This window comes from Mastigoproctus giganteus, chromosome 5, assembly GCF_048544385.1.
Source record: "Mastigoproctus giganteus isolate SK-2022 chromosome 5, ASM4854438v1, whole genome shotgun sequence".
Classification (NCBI taxonomy): Eukaryota; Metazoa; Arthropoda; class Arachnida; order Uropygi; family Thelyphonidae; genus Mastigoproctus; species Mastigoproctus giganteus.
In genome coordinates, this window is record NC_143579.1 from 169,931,868 (window position 1) to 169,957,108 (window position 25,241).

Sequence of the window (25,241 nt, forward strand, 5' to 3'; positions counted from 1 at the left end):
CTGACGTTAGCACGTTAACATCAGTTGGCTCGACTGAAAAAATTTTTAAAATGTCAAGTCTTTTATTAGCATCATTAATTTTTGCTCCTGTCAGACATGCCCTGGTTCTAGTTAGTACAAAAAATGTTACTTATTTCCCTGACAATAGATCTCTCAATAAAACTAAATCCTCTTGAATCAGAGCAGAATGGATTTGACCATTCTCTTCTGGGGCCCAAATCGGGGGGGGGGGGGGGGGGGAACACCTGACTGGTTGCTAGATACTTGAGTTCCCAACAAGTCCCTAGTTTTATTTATACCGATGAGCCAAAACATTATGACCAACGAGTCGTTATGCAAATCAAAGCAACTGCAAGTGAACTACGGCGCGTGTTTGGATCAGACACAGTATAAAAAACACCTGATACTGAGCTCCATTAATCAGTGTTACTCTTGTTCTTCAGATGGGAAAGGCAACGGACTTAAGCAAGTTTGACAAAGGTTAAATTTTAATGGCCAGACAACTGGATCAAAGCATATCCAAAACGGCACAGCTGGTGAGGTGCTCATGGTCAGCCGTGGTTAGTACCTACTGAAAGTGGTCCAAGGAGGGGAAACCCATGAACCGCTGGTGAGGTGTTGGATGACCGTGGCTCATCGATTCTCGAGGTGAGTGAAGGCTCTCCCAGATGGTATGTGCCAACTGAAGGGCAACTGTGGCGCAACTCACTTGTGAGGGAGTAATGTGTCACCCAGTACATCAAACTCTGCTGAAAATGAGGCTGCGTAGCTGCAGGCTGCTCTGAGTTCCCATTCTAACCACGGTTCACTGGCGAAAGCACCTACAATGGGCACACGAGCATCAAAACTGGACCTTGAGTGATTGAAAAAAGGTCGTCTGGTCCAACGAATCACATTTCCTGTTGAACCATGTGGACAGCTGGGTACGTGTGCATCATTTACCTGGGGAAATTATGGGGCCTGGATGCACCGTGGGACAAAAACAAGCCGGTGGCAGGAGTTTCATGCTTTGGGCAATGTTCTGCTGGGATACCCTGGGTCCAGTCGTCCATGTGCCGGGCACCCAACGACATCTTCAGCAGAAGAATGCAGGTGCTTCACCACACTGGATAATGCAACAAACTCTTGCTGAGCCATTCCCTGTGTCACCTACCAGTCATCCTGGACTTGATTCTTTTGATCTCTGAGGTTGTTCAGAGATGTCAACCACTGGTGTTTTTTTTTTTTATTATTATTATTATTTTATTTATCATTTTACTTTTATTACAATTTTTTTTTTTTTTTTTTCTTTCTGCTGGTACTCAAGACTGGGCATCCTGAGTACGGGGTTGCTGGCATCCACTGGTATTGCACTACCTCCAGTGGGTGTGGGATTTTATAGCACATTAATTGGTGCAAATAGATTATGTCCAACTCCACGTGCTTTGGGGCATCAGGCAGCAGTTGCTCAGGTGGTGGCTGCTCACATTTCAGGCCCTGATTACACAGATTCTGTTGTCAAGATAGAGACAAATTGCAGAGATGAACCCAGGTCCTGGAGCCACTAAAAACAGGCCACATATATACACGCATACATAAATGTCATTGAGTGTGCATACATGCATTTCTTTTACTTTTGAATTCTAGAGAGTTTTATTGTGTGTTACAATTTTGTAAAAGAAGCTCCATTTTCTGCTGGAGTTTCTTACACAGGTTCGAAAAAGTATTTCTGTTTATGTATTTATGTAAATAAATAAAAAATTTAAAAAAATACTTCAACATCATTGCTGACCAGGTACCCTTTCATGGCAATGGTCTTCCCCTCTGGCGGTGCCATCTTTCAGCAGGATAATGCACCATGCCACAACACCCAGATTGTTCGAGACTGGTTCGCAGAACATTGGCTTGGCCTCCAAATTCCCCAGACATCAATCCCATTGTGATTGATGAACAATCTGTGGTTTGTGTTGGAACAGCAACTCTGATCTGTGGCATCTCAACCACGAACCTTACAGGAGTTAAAGGATCTGCTGGTTACGTGTTGGTACCAGATACCACAAGACACATTTAGAAATCTTGTAGCATCCATGCCTTGCCGGGTTTTTTTTTTTTTTTTTTTTTTAGTTGTTGGCGCATCGGTTTCTGTGGCCATAATGCACCTCCTAAGGTTTTTGCAGTACTTTGATCCAAGCCCGAGGCGGGATTCGAACCTCGTGACCTTTGGGTTGCCAGGCAGGTACTTTACCCACCCGGCCAGCGCCTTGCCGGGTGCAAGCTGTTTTGGCTGCATATGGAGCACCAACAGCGTCATATTAAGAAGGTGGTCATAATGTTTTGACTCATCAGTGTATCTCTACGCCAATTACCATTTCATTTGACTCAATCATCTGGTAAGCACCAAATTTTAATTTTAGATTGTACACTAAGAAAGGAATTGAACAACAAGAGTAATTGTTAGTTGAGCTAGGTTTAACTGCATGACCAACCTTGAATGCATGCCACAGGCTATACAAGTGATGAACTCATGACTCACACGAGAATCACCTATGGCTATTTCTGTCTGAATCAGAAATGGATCTTGTAGTAACCATTATTAAGATAAGAATGAAACTAACAAAATATTATGAAATAAGAATAAAATCACCAAATATTATAGAAAATAACCTTGCTAAATTATCAGAATTAAAATTATAAAATTTCAGAAATTAAAATTTACATGATAGTTAAACAAAATAAGGAAAATCAAAAATTTGTCTAACAGATTCTTAACTCAATCTTCCTGTAATCCTCTTAAATATAATCTGACAGAGTACTGATGCCTGTCTGTTCTTTATAGCTACTGATTCCTGGTATGCTAGAGCCAGACTCCTCAACCACCAGTAAGCCACCCTTCCAAGTCTCCATGGGTCACAGCATATCAATCCATAATGCCAGATTCCTGTGGTGTTAGTCTAGAACCTAAGCACCATTGGATCCAGTGAAGCTGAACAAAGACCAGTAGCATCATTGGGAGGCCTTCCCCCCCCACAACATATAGGTGTCCACATGGAGGGGAATGAATGATGTACTTATTGACAAGGCTAATTAGAACAAACTGAAATGGAAGATTTTATGAAAAATAAAATGGAACAAATCACTATTGTAGAAGGGCACCTCAAATTTAAAAAGGGTGTTAAATAAGAATTTTTCTACTACTGTAGAAGGATTGTCCCCACTTTTCTTTTTTTAATTTGGTATTAAGTGAAGAATTGGAACCATCACTTACAGATCTAGAAAACACAGACATTTATTTAAATAGATTTTTTTAGTATACAGTAATTAGCATTATCATTACTAGAGGCATTTGATGCAAGAAAGCAAGCTTATGCAGCATCAGCCAAAAAAAAAAAAAAAACACTTCCACTTCACCCCTCTGTTTGTTCGAAATACTTGTCCAGCTGAGCCTTAAACTTATTTAGGCTATCAACTTACTTACCAACCAACCACCCGCTGGCTAAAGGCAAATTTCCTCACATCTATCCTGCATCTGTCTTTCCTCAATTTGAATTTATGCCCTCTCAGGTGATTATTCTGAGCAAGAGGAAGAATGCCATTAGCATTGAGCATGCTCAAACCATTCAAGGCTTTATACACCTCTATCAGATCACCTCGCTGGTGCCTAGTCTCCAGACACTGTAATTTGCAAAACTTAAGCCTTTCTTCATAAGAGCACCCCTTTGTTCCATTCACTAATCTTGTTGTCCTTCTCTGTACTCGTTCCAGCAGCTCTACATCCTTCTTAAAATGAGGCCTCTACCTGTATACAGTACTCTAGGTGTGGCCTGACCATTGCCTTATACAAGGGAATAATCACCTCCTTATCCCTGCTAGAAAAATTCTTATATATCATTGACAATACACCATGAGCTACTCTTGCAGCCCATCTGCACTGCTCAGAGAACTTCATATCTGCCTGCACAACCACCCCCAGGTCCCTTTCATTCTCTACCACTGTCAGTGTAGTAACACAGAGTTGATACGTTACTCTGGGATTGCTGTTTCCCCATACGTAGTACTTTACATTTGTCAATGTTAAACTTCATTTGCCACCTCTCAGCCCATCTGCTCAACCTTTCCAGATCCTGTTGCAGCAGCATAGTGTCAGTAGTGTCCTTGACAACCCTGCCAACCTTCGTATCGTCTGCAAACTTGGCCATTAAGCTTGATATACCATCATCAATATCATTTATAAATACAGAAAACAATAATGGACCCAACACTGAACCCTGAGGGACTCCACTAATAACATTAGTCCACGATGAGCAGTGTCCATTGATTACCACTCTCTGTCTTCTCCCCTCAACCACCCCTTTATCCATAGTAGCAATTTGCCTCCAATGCCACACTGCTCCAATTTGTGCAGCAGTCTTCCATGTGCAACAGTATCAAAAGCCTTTCTAAGATTCAAGTACATAATATCAAAGTTATTCCCTGCATCCAGTTCTTTTGTGACCACGTTGTAGTATCCAATCAAATTGGTCAGGCAAGACTTCCCCTTAACAAAACCATGCTGTGTCCGAGCTATAACTGAAGTCTTGTCTAGACGATCCTGCAGTGCTTCTTTAACCAGTGCCTCCATTAATTTTCCTGGAACAGAAGTTAAACTCACAGGTCTATAATTACTTCTGTCAGCCTTTGATCCTCCTTTGTAAATTGGGGTCACATTTGCACATCTCCAGTGTATATGGGTACCTCCCTTGAGTCCAAGGAAGCTCTCATAATTATGGCTAAGGGTTTGCCTACTTCCTTTGCTGCCTCCGTTAATATAACTGGATAGATCCCATCCACCCCAGGTGCCTTTCTTGTGTTTATCTTCAACAATTTCTCCTCCACTTTACTCTCAGTTATTAAAAAATTCTCTAGCTTACTGCCAGAGTTGAATACACCTCTGGCATTCCCCCTCGCTGAATAACTCCTCGTGTGTGAATGTCGATGCAAAATATTCATTTAGTTTGTTAGCTACCTGAGCAGGATCATCAACAGTTTAACCATCAATATCAAGTGGACCAATCTGATTCATGCCCTTCCTTCCTTCCTTCCTTCTAGAGTTTACATAAGTAAAGAACTCTTTGCTGTTTTTCTTTGCATCCCTTGCCAAAGAGTTCTCGTAATCTGCCTTCACCTGTCTAACCTCCTTTGTAACTTGGTTACAGATCAACTTGTATCTATCATAGGCTTCTGTGTTACTTGTTAATTTGTATGTATGCCATGCATTTTTCTTCTCTGCCATATGTCTCATTAGTTCATCTGACATCCATTTAGGCCTAAACCTTGAACAATATTTCTTAGTTGTTATGTAAAGCCTAGTAGCTTCCAAGATAAGTTCTTTGAATGCTTCCCATTTTGAATTTGCTGTTGGTAACATCATCAGTTGGTCCCATTGTACAGAATTTAAATACTGTCTCAGTCCATTGTAGTCGCCTTTATGAAAACAATAACCCTTCCCTTTACCCCTAATGGTAGTTACCTCTTTGAGTAAATCCCACTTCAGAACACTGTGATCACTGCCACTTAGTGGTTCATTTATCTGCAGGTTCTTAATGCATGAAGAATCACTACTGATAATCAAATCAAGAGTATTACTCCCTCTAGTTGCCTCCCAAACATGCTGATGTAGAAAACAGTCATCCAATAAATCCACAAAAGCCTTGCTAGTGTGTGAGTGACCAGTCCCCAAATTCAAGTCAATATCTGGGAAATTAAAATCCCCCATTATAAGACTCTCTGATTTACTGGCCCACTATTTCTCTGTACAGTTTCTTATTATACTCGTCAGAGTCATTAGGCCTATAGCACACTCCTACTCTCAATTTTGATCTCCCAATGCTTATGTCACACCAAACTGACTCGACACTGCACTGTCCAGCGATGTCGACTGGCTTCACTTCCTTGGATTTTATGTGTTTCTTAACTAATAGCATAACCCCTCCTCCCTTCCTATTCTGTCTATCCATTCTGTAGACGTTGTACTCCCCAAATTCCAGTTTTGCATTCCTTATATCTGTGTGACACCACGTCTCTGATATCCCAACAATATCTGCCTTTGATGTTTTTAATAAAGTACTACTCTAAGTTTGAAGACTACATTAAAATCATTTGCAAAACAAAAAAAAAAAAAAAAAGCCAAGCATGTTTAGATCTATAGATACTTAATATAATACTAACCACACCAGTTTTTTTTGAGAACTGAACTTAGTTATTTTAGATCTTCTGTAGGTAATACAAATGGAAGAGTATAAATTTGAAGAACTTGATAAAGAATCTTTATTCATTGTTGTTGCCAGTACTTTTGGAAGTGGGGAACCCCCAGACAATGGAAAGGTAAATGTTCAATAATAACAAAGCCATAATAATTATATTTCTTTAATAGCAATTTTTGCCAGTTGTAATAGTGTTTCTCACTTGACTAGAATAGAGTAACATTAGATACTCTCTACAGTTATTAATTTTCCTATTAATTTTAGCAGTGTCATTGATTAAGGGTACAATAAAATCCCATTATCTGTGATTTTCCCAAGATACCATATAACATACCTTTATAATCCATTTCTATACTGTTTCCCCCATAATTAACTTTTAGTATAGATGGAAGTAAAATTGTGTTAATGACTTTAATATTTGCTTTAGTCTTAGGGAGTTTGTCTATATTTGCACTTTTTTTTTTATAAATTAACAATTTGTGCTCTGTTATAGGAATTTTGGAAACAGCTAAATAAGCGAATGAAGCAGAAAAATGTGACAACCCTGAAACATGTTAGGTAATAGATTTTGCAGTTTAATATATATTAGCCAAACTATAATGTAGGATAAAATTTAAGGAAAGCAAAAATTAATATTGAGAGCAAAGTAAAACATAATTAAAGCAGAGTAAAATACAGGTCAACCATCACTAATCTGGGACCTGTGGGGGTGCCGGATTAGTGAGTTTGCCAGATCACCAGTGGTTATTTTAGCACATACAGTTTACCCAACGGCTAACTACCTTATCCTACGCCTACTTTTAACAGTTGACTGTCAAGCTAGTTTAAGAAAAAAATTCCCCAGGGGCCAAAAAATATTTAGCAAATATTATTTGATTAGTAATTCTAAAATAAATATTGTAATGTCAGTGTTGTCGTTTTTTCGCTTAAAATATCATTAAAAAAAAAAGAAAAAAAAGGTGTTTTTTTTTTTTTTTATTTTTTTTTATTTTTTTTTATGTCACATATATGTGGCCGACGTTGCCCAGTAGGTTAAATCTTGAGAAGCTATGTCGGCCACATACTTGTGACACTATTACGGCATACATATGAAGGTCGTTTGTGATTAGTTTATTGCACATGCGGTGAGAGCTGCAATAAAACTAATTGCGATAAAATAAACTCTCAGATGCTGCAATAAGTTTGTCAGTATTGTTAGAGATTTTGTGAAAACGAGCTCGTCAGCACGCTATATATATATATCCATCATATTGTGTTGTGTTTTTCTGCAAGTTTGTACAAGTGTTGTTAAAAAAAAAAAAAAAAAAAAAAAAAAAGGAATTGCTAAAAGAAAATTACTAAAATAAGAGGAACTGGATAAATTGTTGGAATTTACATATTAAGCAGAATTAAGCTTCTCACAGACACCCCGCTGTCGGGTTTTTTCAGAAATTCAGCTTTATCTGTTATGGACAATGTACGGTGTTTGCGCTTTACACCACGAAAGGCACTTCCTTTATGCATTGGAACCATGGCTGGGGCCACAGAGAAATATGTTACTACTCTGTGGCTGGGGCTAAATGTGAGCAGGTTATAATAATAAATACAGAAAAACAAATGGGAATGGCTTGTCAGTGTTACGAGTTCGTGCCAACAGCTGATGCAACCAACGCCACCAAAACAGTAACGGCAGGTCAGTGCGGCTTAGTAGCAGTATCTCTCATATAATTTTAGTGACATTTTCAATAAGAATCCTTACCTCTTATAAGCTTCAGCATAAACTCTTTATATTGCATTGTAAAAGACAATAATAATGAAATAACCTGAATTATAATTGTCATCATTGTTAGCTTTCAGTGAACATGTATATAATCCAATACAGTGAGCTCCATAAATTTTCTAATTTCTGGTATGGAACAACATTTTTGTATGTAAACAAGAGCAAACCATTTTTTTTTTTTAAAGCATATTGCAAAGCAAGTTACTGTTAAATTACATTAGTATTGTACCTACACCTCATAAAAAGTACTGATCCCAAAGGAGAAATATGCCACTATTCATTTGAAATGCATTCCTGTATATCCATTTCATTACTTTTCATCTCACTGCATTCTTCTCTTTTGGGTGCAGTGCTTTTTATACATATATGAAGTGCAGATGCAGTACCAAGGCAGATCAAAGTGACTTGCTTCTCAATATGAGATCACTGCATTTTTTATGAAACTTAGTTTACTCTCTTCTTCAAATGAAACTGAAGTTTGAAGCTGTTACTTTAAATATACTTGAGCTGCATATTTTAAGATCTTATGCCACTTTTTACCATTTAAAATGAAGTGAATGTTATTATCAGATGTTATCTTGCTTTCCTATAATTCTGTTGGCTAATGATGATTATGGCCAGCAGTGTGGGGGGTCATTGTCTACCCACCATTTCATTTATATCACTGTTAAATCTTATTTTCTCTCTTTTTTTTTTGGCTGAATTAAAAATTTTTTTGCCCAAAAAACAATGGTGTAAGAGACAATGCTAATGTTGTTACTGATAACAAGAAGTTTAGAGAATCCCTATTTCTTTTATTAGAGGCTAAAATAATTACAGCTAATGATATTAATAATCTGGTCTATCAGAGAGGGAAATCACTTGAAGAGTTAACTTCTTCATGTGAGTATCCATAATAAAAGTGCAAATGATAGGCGTGTTTTAATTCTGATTTATGGCATTTGGCTACTACCTAATGTATCATAAAATATTTTCATTATGAACAGTACTGTAAAGCCTAAATATGAAATAATTATTTATATTTGATTTTAGATATGCAGTATTTAGTTTAGGATCTAGCCAATACCCAACTTTCTGCGCCTTTGGAAAAAATATTGATGAATATTTATTTGCTATGGGAGCTGAACGCCTCTTACCAGTAGGATTAGGTGATGAGCTGAGGGGACAAGAACAAACTTTCAGTTCATGGGCAGAAGATATCTACAAGGTACTATCACATATTACTATAATTTAATCAATATATTTGATTGTAAACACTTCGAAATCAATCAGGAGAAAGTGTCAGCTGTAATCTCCTTTTCTTTATTTGCAAGAATTTTTTATGTTATATAATTATTGTTTTTATTTTCAATTATTAAAATCTGAGTAAAAAATTGTATTTCAGATGATATAAAAGGTTATACTTTCTTTATATTAAACAAAACATGAAATTACATTTTTTTCCCTTCTTGAAAGTCAATCAAATAACAGATTCAATCTATTTTTATTTTGTTACACAGAGCATTAAAAACTATGATAAATGAATTAGCTTTCGGCTGGGTGGCAGCCTTCATCAGATTAAAATACTTTGAATGGCAGTTGGAATAGAGATGCACTGCCAGGATGGTGCGTGAGGCACGTGGTTAATTGTTTGTTGATGTTTGTGGCTGTGATGTATGGTGGTGACGTGGCCAGCATTTGTCTATGGACAGAATTACTGCTTCTGTGATGGGGTTAAGTTGACAACCACTGTTCCTGTTCAACGAGGTATCCGAGCATTTTATACTTAACGATTCCAACCAGGTGCGCCTTAGGTAATGGTGGGACTTGTCCACAACCACGACATCGCGGTGTGGGTCGATGTCGTGGTGGGTTGTCCAGACATGCTCGGCAATAGCTGAGTGTTCTACATCCGCCAAACGGATCGCCCTTTTATGTTCTGAGAGGCGTTTCTCGAGTCGACGTCCAGTCTCTCCAAAGTAGCAGCTCGTGCAGTCACGGCAAGAGATGCGATAGACCAAACCACTCTGTAGAAGGGTGGGGACAGGTGTTTTTATGTTGGAAAGGAGAGAACGCAGTTTCTTGCCTGGGAGTTGGATGCACTTTATCCCATGCGATCTTAGGATTCTACCGATCTGCTGTGACAGGTTGGGGTAGTATGGGATGAATGCCCTCGTGGATGACTCGTCACTGTTGGCGTTGCTGTTGGTCGTCACGTTGTCGCGTGCTTGTAGATCACACCTGTTAAGGACGTCGATGGGGTAGCCACACCTCGTAAGGTCTACTTTGACTCTGGTGATCTCTTTGCGCCTTTCATCTGCAGAGCTGGAGTGTGTCCAGGCGTGAGTTAGCAAGGTTCGGGCGGTTGAGAGGATGTGAAACATAAAAGGGCGATCCGTTTGGCGGATGTAGAACACTCAGCTATTGCCGAGCATGTCTGGACAACCCACCACGACATCGACCCACACCGCGATGTCGTGGTTGTGGACAAGTCCCACCATTACCTAAGGCGCACCTGGTTGGAATCGTTAAGTATAAAATGCTCGGATACCTCGTTGAACAGGAACAGTGGTTGTCAACTTAACCCCATCACAGAAGCAGTAATTATGTCCATAGACAAACGCTGGCCACGTCACCACCATACGTCACAGCCACAAACATCAACAAACAATTAACCACGTGCCTCACGCACCATCCTGGCAGTGCATCTCTATTCCAACTGCCATTCAAAGTATTTTAATCTGATGAAGGCTGCCACCCAGCCGAAAGCTAATTCATTTATCGTAGTTTTTAATGCTCTGTGTAACAAAATAAAAATAAATTTTCGCATTATGAATCCAGAGCACGTAGGCCTGTTTTATTAGATTCAATCTGTTTTATATTTAAAAAAAAAAAGGTAATCTGAAAACACAAAATTCCTTTCTTAATGTTAGGTTTCTTGCCAAGCTTTTAATCTGCAAATCAACAAAGATGCCCGCTTACCTTTTATAGACAGTAATGCATTGTGGACTCCTGAAACCTTCCGTGTGACTACCATTACAAATAACCAATCTGTTAATAATATACACTCAGGTAAATAATATTTAATTTTATTCAGGTAAATAATATTTAATTTTATTCAGGTAAGTTTTGTTTAATTTTATTTAATTTTAAGTGATGTCTTTCTTATTATTTATGGAGCTTAAGTTCTGGAAAAATATTCACAAAAAAAAAGAAAAGCTTAGAATACCTTATTTTTAATGGAACTTATGTTTATATATTTTTTATGGAGTAATTTTAAAAGTGTTAAAAGTAAATGTTAAAAATAAAGCATGTTACATAAATTATAGTCAGCAATTTTAGGTCAAAAGCTTCTTGCTGCAAGAGTCATAAAATATAATTGTACAAATAGAACAGCCTCATATTACACATAGTGAAGTATTAGTCAACAGAGAGCATAAATTTGTGCTCTTTGAGTACTAATGCTATTAGTAGAGTTCCCAGGGTAATCCCTATTAACACTAGTGGAGACCCTTCATTAAGGATATTGATGAAGGTATATCAGGCTTAATGTTTATGTTTGCAGAAGATACAAAGGTTGGCAGGATAGTTAATGACAGTAATCAAAGTATGCTACTGCAACAAGATCTAGAAAAATTAGGCAGATGGGCTGAGAAATGTCAGTTGAAGTTTGAACGTAGACAAATGCAAAGTACTGCATATTAGTAGCAGTAATCCCAAATTAACCCCGATTTCGCAGATTAATATACCAACTGTAGTACTACAATCAGGGTAATTGTGCAGTCCAATATGAAGTTCTCTGTTTTGTGCAGATTTTATTGGACTGCACTTCATATTGTGCAGTCCAATATGAAGTAGTGCAGACAGCTCATGGGGTTTTGTCAATGGTATACAAAAACTTTACTATTAGGGATAAGGTGATGATTATCTCATTGTATAAGGCAATGGTTACGCCACATCTTGAGTACTGCATGCAAGTCTGGAGGCTTCATTTTAGGAAGGCTCTAGATCTGCTGGAATGGGGCAGATAGGTTGGTGAGGGGAACAAAAGGATACACTTACCAAGAAAGACCTCACTGTTGCAAACTGCACCATCTGGAGACTAGGTACCTGCAAGGTGATCTTGATTGAGGTATTTGAATGGATTGAGAAAGCTGAATGTTAGAACAAATTTTCATCTGTTGTTATGGAAGTGTGTAATTTGAATAAATTCACTAGACAAACTATTGGACAGTTTGTGGGAAGTTTTTTTTTTTTTTTTTTTTTGAGTGATGCTGTATAAGCTTGCTTTCTTGTATCATTTGCCACTACTAATATAGCACTTGAGCGAGAGAAATTTACTACTAAATGCATCAATCACGAGAAATTACACAACCATTCACCTTGGTATTACACTATGCACCATAAATAAAAAGCACTGCTCCAGTAGAAGTGTATAGTACTGTTTATGTATGCTGTTCCTCATATTAAGACTTTTAAGATAAGGATAAAAATATAGACCTCTAATAGAGTAGAGAACAGCAATTTTCAGAAAACATGGCCTGAACCAGAAGAAGCCAATCTCTATAATCTCTATTTTGGTGAGAATAGAAATAAATGAGCATAGAGGATGATGAGATAGATTTATAGAATTTTGCTTGTGACTGTATTAAGATATGTCTCTCTCTTAATGCAGTCACAGCCATTTTTTGATCCTCATTGGACACTAATGTCCAATTACCTTGTGATGAGAAATAGCCACAATATATGAGATATTTGATGGTGTAGAAAGTTTGAAAGCTTACTGATTTTATAATAAAGGCTTCATGATACAAGAGATAGAAAACATAATTGTATTAGTAGGGCATAGCTTCAGTCCATATGTAACAATTGAGCAGCTTTTATCTTGACTGGATTGTCAAGTCATTCATTTATAGTACTTAATTCCTCACTAATAAGGCACCAAAAATTATTATTATTTTTTTTTGTTATGTTGTTGTTGTTCTAATGTCTAAGTTTGCAGATGATACAAAGGTTGGCAGGGTCATTAAGGACACTACTGACGCTATGCTGCTGCAACAGGATCTGGAAAGGTTGAACAGATGGGCTGAGAGGTGGCAAATGAAGTTTAACATTGACAAATGTAAAGTACTACATATGGGTAACAGTAACCCCAGAGCAATGTATCAACTCTGCGGTACTACACTGACAGTGGTGGAGAATGAAAAGGACCTGGGGGTAATTGTGCAGGCAGATATGAAGTTCTCTGAGCAGTGCAGAAGAGCTGCAAGAGTAGCTCATGGTGTCTTGTCAATGATATACAGGAATTTTTCTAGCAGGGATAAGGAGGTGATTATTCCCTTGTATAAGGCAATGGTTAGGCCACATCTTGAGTACTGTATACAGGTCTGGAGGCCTCATTTCAAGAAGGATGTAGAGCTGCTGGAACGGGTACAGAGAAGGGCAACAAGATTAGTAAATGGAACAAAGGGTTGCTCTTACGAAGAAAGGCTTAAGTTTTGCAAATTACAGAGTCTGGAGACTAGGCACCGGCGAGGTGATCTGATAGAGGTGTATAAGGCTTTGAATGGTTTGAGCATGCTCAATGCCAATGGGATTCTTCATCTTTCTCAGAATAATCACCTCAGAGGGCATAAATTCAAATTGAGGAAGGACGGATGTCGGATAGATGTGCGGAAATTTGCCTTTGGCCAGCGGGTGGTTGGTTGGTGGAACCGACTTCCATCACTTGTTGTTGAAGTTGATAGCCTAAACAAATTTAAAGCTCAACTGGACAGGTATTTCGAACGAACGGAGTGGTGAAATGGGAGAGGGTTTTTTTTTTTTTTTTTGGCTGATGCTGAATAAGCTTGCTTTCTTGCATCATATGCCTCTACTAATGCTAATGCTAAACATTCATTTACACTCAAGGATTGCTCAGTAATTATATGATTTTTGTGAAACATTAAATTAGTACTGTGAGCGAGCATAAGGCCGATCTTAAACCAATATATCCTCTGTATGTCAGGGAAACATTATTGTTGTAAGTCCCCCCCTTAGGAAACAATCAGAGCATTTCTTCCCCTCTTCCCCCCACAAAAATATTGCTCATTTGACCTTTTATATACATATATTATTAGTCTTAGCTTACGTAGAAATTTTGGGAGTCTGTTTATTAAGACCAGTAGTTAGTCTTTGGACCTGGATTGTTCCCTGTACCACATATAGTGTCCCTAAACCTTTACCCTTAAGACAGAACCAATTACTCACCTATCAAATTGTATATTTTTCACTGAGCACTTTAATGGATTTAGCATAAAGGCATCTCATGCTATGAGATATATTTATGCATATCTAATAGAGTCAAAAATATCTAAGCCAGGAATATTATTCAGAAACATGAATCACTGTATATTTATATTAAATAACAACACAGACACTATGAAAAATATATACTATAATAAAACTTTAAAAATACATTAAATGATATGCAGGTTAAAAATTACATAAAGTATAAAAATGTAACAGATGCAATAAGACTGCATATGACATTAATATAGCTTTCAAGAGGATCTTTCTATCTTTTTCAGTAGAGAACAGGCAAAAATATAGGGTGTCCAGCAGAATTACCACCAATAAAAAGTGTATACATTTCAGAATTGCTACCAATTAAAAATGTAAACTGATAATGACAATAACAGGGTTGTTTTTTTTTTTTTTTTTTTTTTTTTTTTGCAGGTGCAGAAATCTGCTGAATTTGTGTAGCCAGAAGAGCAATTGGTCACATATACCATGTTGCACATGCACAACACTTAGTATTAAAATGGTGCTGTTTACCATGATACAGAAAGTTCAGTGTTGCTTTTTGCTTTCTGGATTAAAGTTTCTTGTTATTTTGTAAAGGAAATTCAGGCAGGAATACAGACAGAATCTACCTGAGCATCATAGCATAAACAATTATTAGTTCTGTGTTGAGGAAGAAAGGAAGCAGCAACTAGGCAGTGAACACAGATTTAGTTGAAGCAGTCCAGGAAGCTTTTCAACACACCCTTGCAAATCCATTTGATGGACCAGTATTCCACGATCTACCATACATAATATTATGCACAACAGACTATGGCTTAGAGCTTAGAGGATCCAGTTAGTACTGAAGATACAAGCAAGTGACAAACCTAAATGTAACATGTTCACTCAGGAAATGTTTTCATGGATAGATGATGATGACAGTGCATTTCTCCATCATGTTGGTTTCTGATGAAGCCACCTTTCACATTTCTGGTCCAGTGTATTGACACAACTATCAAATCTGAGGAGGTGAAAATGCATATGTGGTAATGAGTGTGACAGCCTGAAAGTGAATGTGTGGTGTGTGCCATGACTTTGGATTCTACGATCAGGCTATTCTTCATTGCAGAAGCTACAGTTTTTTGTGCAACATGCTGCAAAATTAATTATGCAATCCCTCCTATACCAAACGGATACCTTTTTTCAGCAAGATGAAGCCCACTGTATTATACCAATCCAATGAAAGCCTACTTCAATGAACAGTTTCCAGAGAGTTGAATGGGAAGAGCAGGTCCCATTACGTGGCCTTCCAGGTTACCAATTTTACTCCTTTAGATTTCTGTTTATGGGAAAATCAAAAATTATATAAAATATAAAAATGTAACAGATGCAATAAGACTGCAGATGTAAAAGACCTTATGTACCAAACACTATTGTAGGATGCGGGTGAGCTATGACAGTGAATAATTGCTGTTTGTGAATCTGTCAGGCCACCAAAGCTGCACATGAAGATCCGCTGACATTTTTGAAGTTTGTGCATCTGAGTTAAAAACAAATCATGATTCTATCACCATAATAATTCTGCTGGACATTGTGTATGAATACAGGATGTTTATGTGGATATGGAACTCAGAACTGAACTAAGAATATGGAACTCAGAACTGAGCTAAGAATTCAATCATGTACCACAGTAGCAATATGTAGTGTAGGTCATCCCCATATTCCTGTGAGAATATTTCATGTGGCAACAAGCCAATGATGACAACACTGGACTATAACATTTTTAATCAGTAACTGGTTACACCACCATTTTTTAAGACACTACATTTGCACTTTAAATGGAGTAAAAAGTTATTCCATTTATAACCTAAAGCATTTAGGGCATAAGCCTCAAGCTATGGAGGAGTCTCTAGACTATGTATAAATATAGTGCAAGCACATCAGAAATACATAGCTATATCTGAATAAATCAGAATATTAGTAAAACGGCATCGTTTTAAGTTATATCTCATATTGTGAATACCTTCACAACGAGTTGCTATGATATTGCACTACTTCGAATAAGTAACGCTTCACCTAAGGAGAAGACTAACGTTACTTATTCTCAGATGATACCACCCAGTGGGTGGTGGTATCCATCTGAGAATAAGTAATATTAGTCTCAGATGGATACCAGAATAAGTAACATTAGTCTTCTCCTTAGGTGAAGCGTTACTTATTCGAAGTAGTGCAATATCATGGCAACTCATTGTGAAGGTATTCACAATTTGAGATATAACTTAAAACGATGCCGTTTTACTAATATTCTGATTTATTCAGATATAGCTATGTATTTCTGATGCGCTTGCACTATATTTATACATAGTCCATTTATAATCTTAAAACTTGACAAGAAATTTCAGTAGAGAACAGGATAGAAATGTGGATGCAGGATGGTTATGTGAATATTGGCCAGAAATAAGAGAATAAATATAGAGAACTATGGAATAATCATTGCTGATTATCAGATCAAGAGTATTACTCTCTCTTGTTTCCTCTATGACATGCTGGTGTAGAAAACATAATGAATAAATCCACAAAAGTGTTTTTAGTTTGTGAGTGACCAACCCACAAGTTCCAGTCGATATTAGGAAAGTTAAAATCTTCCATAAGACATTGCAATTTACTGGTTCACTCTATTTCTCCTTACAGTGTTTTGTTGTACTCATCTGAATTATTAGGCCTAAAACACACTCCTAGTCTCATTTTTGCTTTCCCAGTGCTTATGTCACACCAAATTGCCCTGGCCACATATGTTGACTGCATGCACTGCCTTAGATTTTGTGCTTCTTAAGGTTAATCTTCTTCTCGGGGTTAATCTTCAGATTAGAAACCCCTATTAAGGTGATACTAACAAAATACTCAGTTTATTTATAAGTGCTGATCATTTCAAATTCTTTGGAATACTCCTGGTTTCTTGGCAAAATGTACTTATTTAATTAGTAATTTTTTTTTAATGGGTTTTAAAGTCACTTTTCAAGGTGAATTTATTATTTATTTATTTTTTTGTCTTTTTTTAAAAGTTTACACTAAATTTTATTTTTAGATCTCTCATGGTTACATAATAAAAAAGTTGTACCCTGCAAAATGCTTTCTCGTGTTTACTTAACACCTAAATGTTCGGAGTAAGTAGCTCGTTTTATCCTGCCTCTATTACCATTATATTATTATTTCTTCTAAATTAGTTTTTTACTTTTGTATAATAAAAAAGTTTTAATATGAATATTTTTAAATGAAGACATGCAGCATCACTGCAAGAAGTGTGAAAAATAGCACTGACAAGTGCAAATGGAATTAACCAGCATTATATAGATCATATAAGATGAGATTTCCTACAGGATAATAGTGTCAAGTCACCTGTGGAAGCCACTTCAAATATGTGGAATAAAATTAAGCTTAGACAGCCATTTTGATGTTATTTATAAATCTGTAAATTCCATGAATGAACTTCATGATTATCAGATACTTACCACATACTTCAGATTATCAGCACCCTGCATATTTGTTTTATGAATAATGCCTTCTACTTAATATGTTTAAAAATTATCAGTATTTCAATATGACACAATATTGATAAATAAATATTTGATGTCAGTACAAAATAATTATGATGATTTACTAAATTAGACACCGTCATGAATTGCAACAAATAGTACTGAAGACATAGGTACTGTTAACTACAAAATTGCAAAAAATAGATTTAAATGCGAATAAATATGTAAGCAGAGACCTAACTCATCCAGGGAAGCACAGTGGCAGTCTCCTGCATATGGCACAACTCCTTTCAGAAACAAACTAGGAAACTCCACTGTACTAAACTCAGAGGTTGAATACAGACACCCTTAGAAAAAAAAAAAAAAAAAAATATGGGAGAAACCACAGTGACTACTTCTTCAATGAAGCATTGGCCTGGTGGAGATTCTCCAAAAAAAACCACATACACTGTTCCCATTTAGTTGATTGAGTTCATTTGTATTTGATTTGTAACTTTATCCTACTTTGTGATTTTATATAGTAGATGTTATGTTGTATATTTTCATTTTGGTTTGGCTTGTCAACTGGCTTCAGTTGACATGGAAATTTGCTTTTCATTCTGATGAGTTTCTCTCATTATCAGGTTAGCCATATTTAAGACATTTTCTGTTTTCGTATGTCTCGATTGCTTGCATCACAGCATCTGTGGTTCTTTTGCAAGCCACAACAGAAAGGTGAGTATTTTGAGGAATTTATTTACTGGGTTTAGTGCCATGGGGTTTTCCTCCTTTTGAAGATGCAAAGGATTTATTTGATGACAAGCTCTACCTCAGAATCAACTGACTAGTATGGTAGTATTTATCAACTTATTAAAAAAAAAAAAAAAAACAAGAAAGCTATTCATGAGTAATGTGATAAAAGAAAATAAAAATAAACTTTGAATTAGAAACCTAGAAGGCAAGGTAGAGATGGCTTCTGCTCTAAATCTACAATTCAGAAAACTAATTCCTAGCAGGTTGCTAGCCTTTCTATGTTTCCTTGGAGAAACCTCTAAATGTTAATTCACAGATTTTTCCAAGTTATTATTATTAGCCATATGGTGCAAGGAAGCCTGAGGCTTATCCTGCACCAGCCAAAAAAAAATTTCTGAATTACCCTGAGAGAGAGAGAGAGAGAGAGAGAGAGAGAGAAAGAGAAAGAGAAAAGTAGAAGGGATTCACCAAGAAAGAGAAAAATGATGATATCCAGCTCAGGACTCTGGGTATGCCAAGCCCATACTCACCAGATGTGAGCCCCTGGGGTTAAATTAATCTTGATATGTTAATTTGAATTTACATATTTTTGCAAAATGTTATGCCGAATAGCATTTTACCCTAACATCATTTATGAGTATTTTTTTTTTTTTTTTTTTATGAAAACCCCAAACACGAAAGGTATCAAAACCTATAGTACTTAGTACCGTGCAAGGGATGAAGGAGAAGTATGGGGGGGGTGCCGGAAACTTTGCTCTAGAAGTGCTTAGTACCGTGCAAGGGATGAAGGAGAAGTATGGGGGGGTGCCGGAAACTTTGCTCTAGAGACTAAACATGGGTTTCACCACTTCAAGCCTCCAGTAAGCAAAGTGGTGGTATTTCACCGGTTGATGAAAGTCATCTACCACCTAGGATTTTTGGCTACTTCAAACATTTTCAGTTTTGTTCTACAGACAGGGACCATTGTCACGAGAAGACTAGCAAGTTGACTACAATAATACAAAGTAAATTCAGTTAACACGAAGCATTAGCTGAATTCAAGAAGTTACCAAAGTTTTATGCAATAAACAAATGAAAGTAAAAAATTGTCACTACAATTAGTATTTCTTCATAACCCAAAGAATGCATATCCATCAGATGCAGAGTGCTGACTTTCTTGCTTCCCCTCATCCACTTCACTAGCAAAATTTTTCCATAATATAATTTACACATACTGGCAACCCTAATTTCTAACTAAAGAAAAACTAGAGGTAGTATGGAAAACTTGAGCAGATTTGGAATCAATTTCCCAATTAAACCTCACTCATCATCCCCATGATGCACATAAAGTAAAAATAGTCCTGTAATGAAAGAGGAAACACACAATTCGTTTAGGGCAATAGCCTCAGGTTACAAAGAAGTTAACTAATGTATAGGTTTGTGCTATATAGCATCATGTTTATACATGATGCTATAGTACAAATCTATCTCATATTGTGAAAGGGGGAAACTTAACAGACAGTGATGATGAAGATGAAAAATACAAACATCTACATGGAAACAACGTAATTAGGTTCAGAAATGTGAAAAGAGTGTTTACATTATAATCCAGCACATAAAAAGACAAGGAATTTCCAATATTAAATTGCTTTCAAGTGATTCTACCTGGTTGCATGCATACCATGTGAACATTTCTTCAATTTCTGATTGGTTATTGCCGATCTATTAGCTCTGGCCTAGGAGCTAAATCAAAAGCCACCTAGTCTAAAGGTCAGTGGAATCAAATATATACATCTGTGAATTTAGGACTAACATTTACTGTATAATATGTTTATTGAATTCCTTATAGAATTCACCCTAATAAACTTGAAGCTGTTCAATGTAACTTTATATATAAGTGTATATGAGAGTGTTACAAAGAAAGCAATATAAGAAACCCAAAAATGTGAAAAATGTCTTGTAGAAAACAAGGGCAGAAGATAAGCATCTGAATGGTACAAAGTTCAAATTTGAAATGACCTCCAGTGACGATGCAGAACATTCATTGCTTTCTCCGCGGGTTCACTGATATCATTAAGATCATGCCAAAGCATTTTTATTTTTTTACGAAAACCGCAAACACGAGAGGTATTGGAACCTATAGTACTTAATACCATGCTTTGGTTGGAGGTTGAGAAGACGAAAGAAGATATTTGTTGACGTTAGACTTGAACTTCTGTAGACTGTAATTTTCAGGGAATACGTATGAAGGAAGGTTGTTCCAGAAAAAACAGCAGTTAAATGAGTAAACGAGCAAGATGAAAAGTTGGCTCTGTGAGTTTGAAGTTGGACAGTAAATGGATGTTGGCTGGTGGCGGCACGTGTTCAGACTGTTTTGAAAGAGAGAGAGAGAGAGAGAGAGAGAGCGGAAATTATAGAAGACAATTCAGAAGAACAGTGCCCATGGAAGTATCTGTAGAAAAGACATGCAGCTGAAACAGTACGTCTATGAGAGAAAGTGGAGAGACTCTATTAGAGAGGAGTCATTAATTAACCTAACTGCCCTCTTCTGAATGGAATCTAGAAGCCTGAGAGAGGTTTTGGGGGCACTGCCCCAGATGTGGCAACAATATTCCATGGTAAGGCGGATTTTCAATTTGTACAGAGTGAACAGCTGTTTGGAAGAAAAGTAATGCAGAGAGCAAAAAAGAAAACCAAGTTTTTTAGATGCAGGGGAAGCAATATTTGTAATGTGCTTGTGCCAAGAGAGATTAGAAGTCAGGGTAATCCCGAAAAGAGATATATCATTTTGCCTAGAAATCAGTGTCACCAAAGATAAGCATAGGAGCAGAAGAATCCTTTTTGTGAGATATAAGACCAAGACTGTTTTAGAAGGATTGAAATCAACTAGGTTGTCTTTGCCCCACTTGAGAACTACCTGGAGATCAGCATTTAAGGAATTGGTAGCGAATATTCGAGAAGTTGAAGCTGATTGAGCAGCTTCAATTACAGCTGGGGGAAAAAACTGAACCTTGGGGACACCAGCATCATTGGAGAAACTAGAAGACAGAGAGCCATCTACCATCACCCTCAGTGAGCGATCAGAGAGAAAACTGGATAACCAATTACAAAAAGCAGTTGGAAAACCATAAGATGGAAGCTTGTTTAGAAGACCTTTATGCCAAACACAATCGAAAGCCTTTGAGATGTCAAGAGCAACAGCTTGTGTTTCACCAAACTTTTCCATTAAATTTGTCCATAAATGGGTAACATAAGCCAGAATATCACCAGTGGATCGACACTGACAGAATCCATACTGAAGATCATTGATCAGACAGAAGTTTTCTAAGTAGTTTAAGAATTGGCAGTTAATTAATTTCTCCATTACTTTAGAAAGAGTAGAAGTAGTTGCAATAGGGCGATAATTGGATGGGAGGGACTTTTTAGGAACTGGCTGGATATGAGCAAATTTCCAAGCAGAAGGAAAAACACCTTTGGAATAATAAAGTGAAAAAAGGTGGCAAAGAACAGGAGTAAGTTCAGGATCACAGGTTTTGAGAACAAGTGGAGAAATACCATCAGGACCTGGAGCTTTTTTACCATCGAGATTCGTCAAAATCCTTCTGACATCCTTTTGACAGAAGACTACAGGAGGCAATGAATGGAGCATGTTGGGAATGGTTGGAGGTGGTTTACCAAGATCATTAATACAGGAGTTGGAAGAGAAGTGGGATGCTAGCAGGTCAGCTTTATCCTTGGCTGAAGTGACAACAGAACCATCTGGTTTTGACAGAGGTGAGAGCAGAGATGGGCAAAAGTTGCAGCCAATAGCTTTGTCAAGAGACCAGAATGCTTGGCTATCATTAGGGCAAGAAGCAAGTTTTCTAGCCTTAGCCTATTCAAAATCTAGTTTGGACTGATCAACGACTGCTTTACAATTGTTGCTAGCTTTGGTGTAGGCAGAAAATGAAATGGAAAAATTGGAAACAAGCCAATTGCAATATGCAACATTGTTCTCTTGAACAGCCTTAGTACATTTATTGGAAAACCAAGGTTTAGTAGATAAAGGACGAGATTTTAGAGTGGAGTGTGCAATAAAGGATTCCATTCCTACAAGATTAATTTCACTGACACGATCTGAGCAAACAACATCAAAAGGTTTGAAACTAGTCTGACCAAGGAAAACAAGAAAAGAAATATTGCAGGTCATCCCATTTTGCAGTCTTGTAATGCCAAACAATACGAGGTTGGGAATAGCCATGAGAAAAAGGTTTGTTATTTGGCTTTTAGGAGCATTAGCAACTAAGGCCACATTGCTCTGAGGATATGCGGCGGACATTCCCTGACATTTCCGATCCTCCGTATTTGGTGGTCATGGGCTCGAACCCCGGTTTAATCAAGAAGCGTGTGCTACGCACTGCTGCTCCTGCCCACCTGGCTACGGAGGCTTAAGATAAAGGCTCCATTGGAGAAGAGACAATCACCAAGTTGTGATCTGAGGTACCTAAAGGACCACTCACTTCAACCGTGTACTTAAAAGGGTTGTTTGTGAGAAAAAGATCAAGCGTGTTGGCTGTATGGTTAGGATTGTCCAGTATTCTTGTAGGTAAATGAACAATCTGTGAAAGGTCATTAGAAATTGCAAAAGCCTCCACATCTCGACCAGCTGTGACTAGAAAATAGAAGCCAGCCGGAGTTGTGAACATTAAAATCAACAGGGAAAATTACCTCACTGTTAGGAAAGTTGGACTGAAGAAAGTCAAGTTGTGAAGAGAGGAAGTCAAAGAGCTCCAAGTGATTAGTGGAGTTGGGAGAATGGTAGAAACAACATATGAATTTGACAATGTGAGATAGAGAGATTTTAAGCCAGAGAAGATCGAAGAGAGGAGATTCCAAATTACAAATTCTCTGATGGGAATATCGGAATGGACATATTCACAAGTACCACCTTTGAGGCAAAAGAAATCATACAGTGAATAATTTGGGCAACTGAAATGAGCAGTAGTTGAATTAACCGATAACTGAGATTCTGTCAGAAAAAGTACATGAGGTTTGGCAGACTGCAAGTGGAAATGGACATTGTTGAGCTTAGAATTGAGACCACATATATTTATGAAATGAACTAGGGGTTAAGGTAAAGAAAGCCTGCATGAGAATGACAAGAAACGTCGGATAACCTTCGTGGAAAATTACTTTCCTGATACTGGACTCTAGCACTGCTCGCTCAGTAAACAGAAGTAGGTGTTATTGGTCCGGAGCAGAAATCAAGAAGGATATATTGATTGACAGTTAGGTGTGGCAAACAATGAAATGATTGGTGGTGGGCACAACAGACGACAAGCTACTGTGCAATCATTGGTTGGCATTATGTGTATTTACCAGTAAAGAACGGTGCATAATAGTTTTGTAATGAACGGTGAACAGGTAATAGTAGCGATTAAAGATGGAATAAATTTGTAAGGAAAATAAAATGTTGCTTGATTTTTTTTGATGTAAACTAAATTGATAAGACCGAAATAAGTGCAATGATTATTTTTAACTAATTGAATCACGAACAGAGTCATGTGGAAAGTTGTGGTGTTGTAAAACATGTTCTTCACGAGTTTCTTTATTGAAACATAGTTTTATGGAAAATACAAAACTTTCATTGAAAAAGATAACGACATTATATACTTTTGGTCAACGTGCACGCCAGTAACTACGACAGCATTTCATCTTGAGATTTCGAAAGTGATAGCAATTAAGTTTTATAAGAAACTAAGAGATATTTGCGAATTGCAGTTGATAAAAAAAAATCCATTAAGTTAGGTGGATCGGGGAAAATTGTAGAAGCAAACGAAACTATTAGTAAAACCAAAACATCACAAAGGATGAAATTTAACTGCTAAGAAGAAATGGGTGTTTGGTGTATTCGAAAAAGAACCTAAATTTGTCTTCATGAAATTGATAAAAAATCGGAAAGCAAAAAAACTCTTTTGCGCATTATTAGAAAAGTAGTGAAGGAAAATAATACCATAATAACAGATGAATGGTGTGCATATAGCCATATTACAGCCTTAGAAAAAAATAATTACAAACATTTAACAGTGAAACACAAGGAACATTTTGTAGATCCACATACAGGAGCACATACGAATAATATCGAAACCCAGTGGAAAAAACTAAAAAGTGTAACTAAAAGAGTAAATGGCAGCTGTAAACATATTTTGATGGGTCACATCAATGAATATATTTGGCATCAAATTTATGGGAAAAATCATGAAGATACTTTTCTCAATATTGTTACTCAAATTGCGAATAGCTATTCAGGTCCAACTGTATGATTTGTACTCATGAATTTTTTTTTTCTGAGAAAGTTTTGTTCCATTCATTTTTATGTTCTTCATTGTGTTTTTACTGTTTATTGATTTAGGTTTGGTTACGAAAAAAAAAAAAGGAAAAGGTTTCTTTGTTTTTCGTTGTATTTCATAACCTGAGCTTAAATGGTAGGTTAGGAAATAAAAGAAAAGGTTTCCTTGTATTTCGCGACCTAAACTTAAACATTAGGTTGGGAAATAATAGAAAAAGAAAGAAAGATTCTTTATATATATATACTGAATAGCTATTAAGGTGCTGATTGACGTTATGATACATGTGTATCTGCACAAGTGTCCTTAAAAATAAAAGTACAGTAATAAAAAATTAATATTTTGTTAATAAACAATTTATGTGCTAGCCCACCCATGATTCTAAAGAAAAAAGGTTAGGTTACCCCTTCCATTTCGGGAGGGGTTCAAGCTCCCATGGGATTTAAGTGGA

The 25,241-nt window shown here is 37.0% G+C and overlaps 1 protein-coding gene across 1 annotated transcript in view; it reads left to right on the forward strand.

The window, feature by feature from the left end:
• The window catches only part of LOC150085834 (nitric oxide synthase, inducible-like), a 137,793-nt gene that overhangs the window by 54,848 nt on the left and 57,704 nt on the right, over positions 1–25,241 (forward strand). The window contains exons 11-15 of the mRNA XM_090374711.1: positions 6,235–6,339; positions 6,712–6,776; positions 9,010–9,184; positions 10,890–11,028; positions 17,306–17,384. Of these exons, the coding sequence (XP_090230837.1) occupies positions 6,235–6,339; positions 6,712–6,776; positions 9,010–9,184; positions 10,890–11,028; positions 17,306–17,384 (563 nt within the window). The remainder of the gene's footprint in view (positions 1–6,234; positions 6,340–6,711; positions 6,777–9,009; positions 9,185–10,889; positions 11,029–17,305; positions 17,385–25,241) is intronic.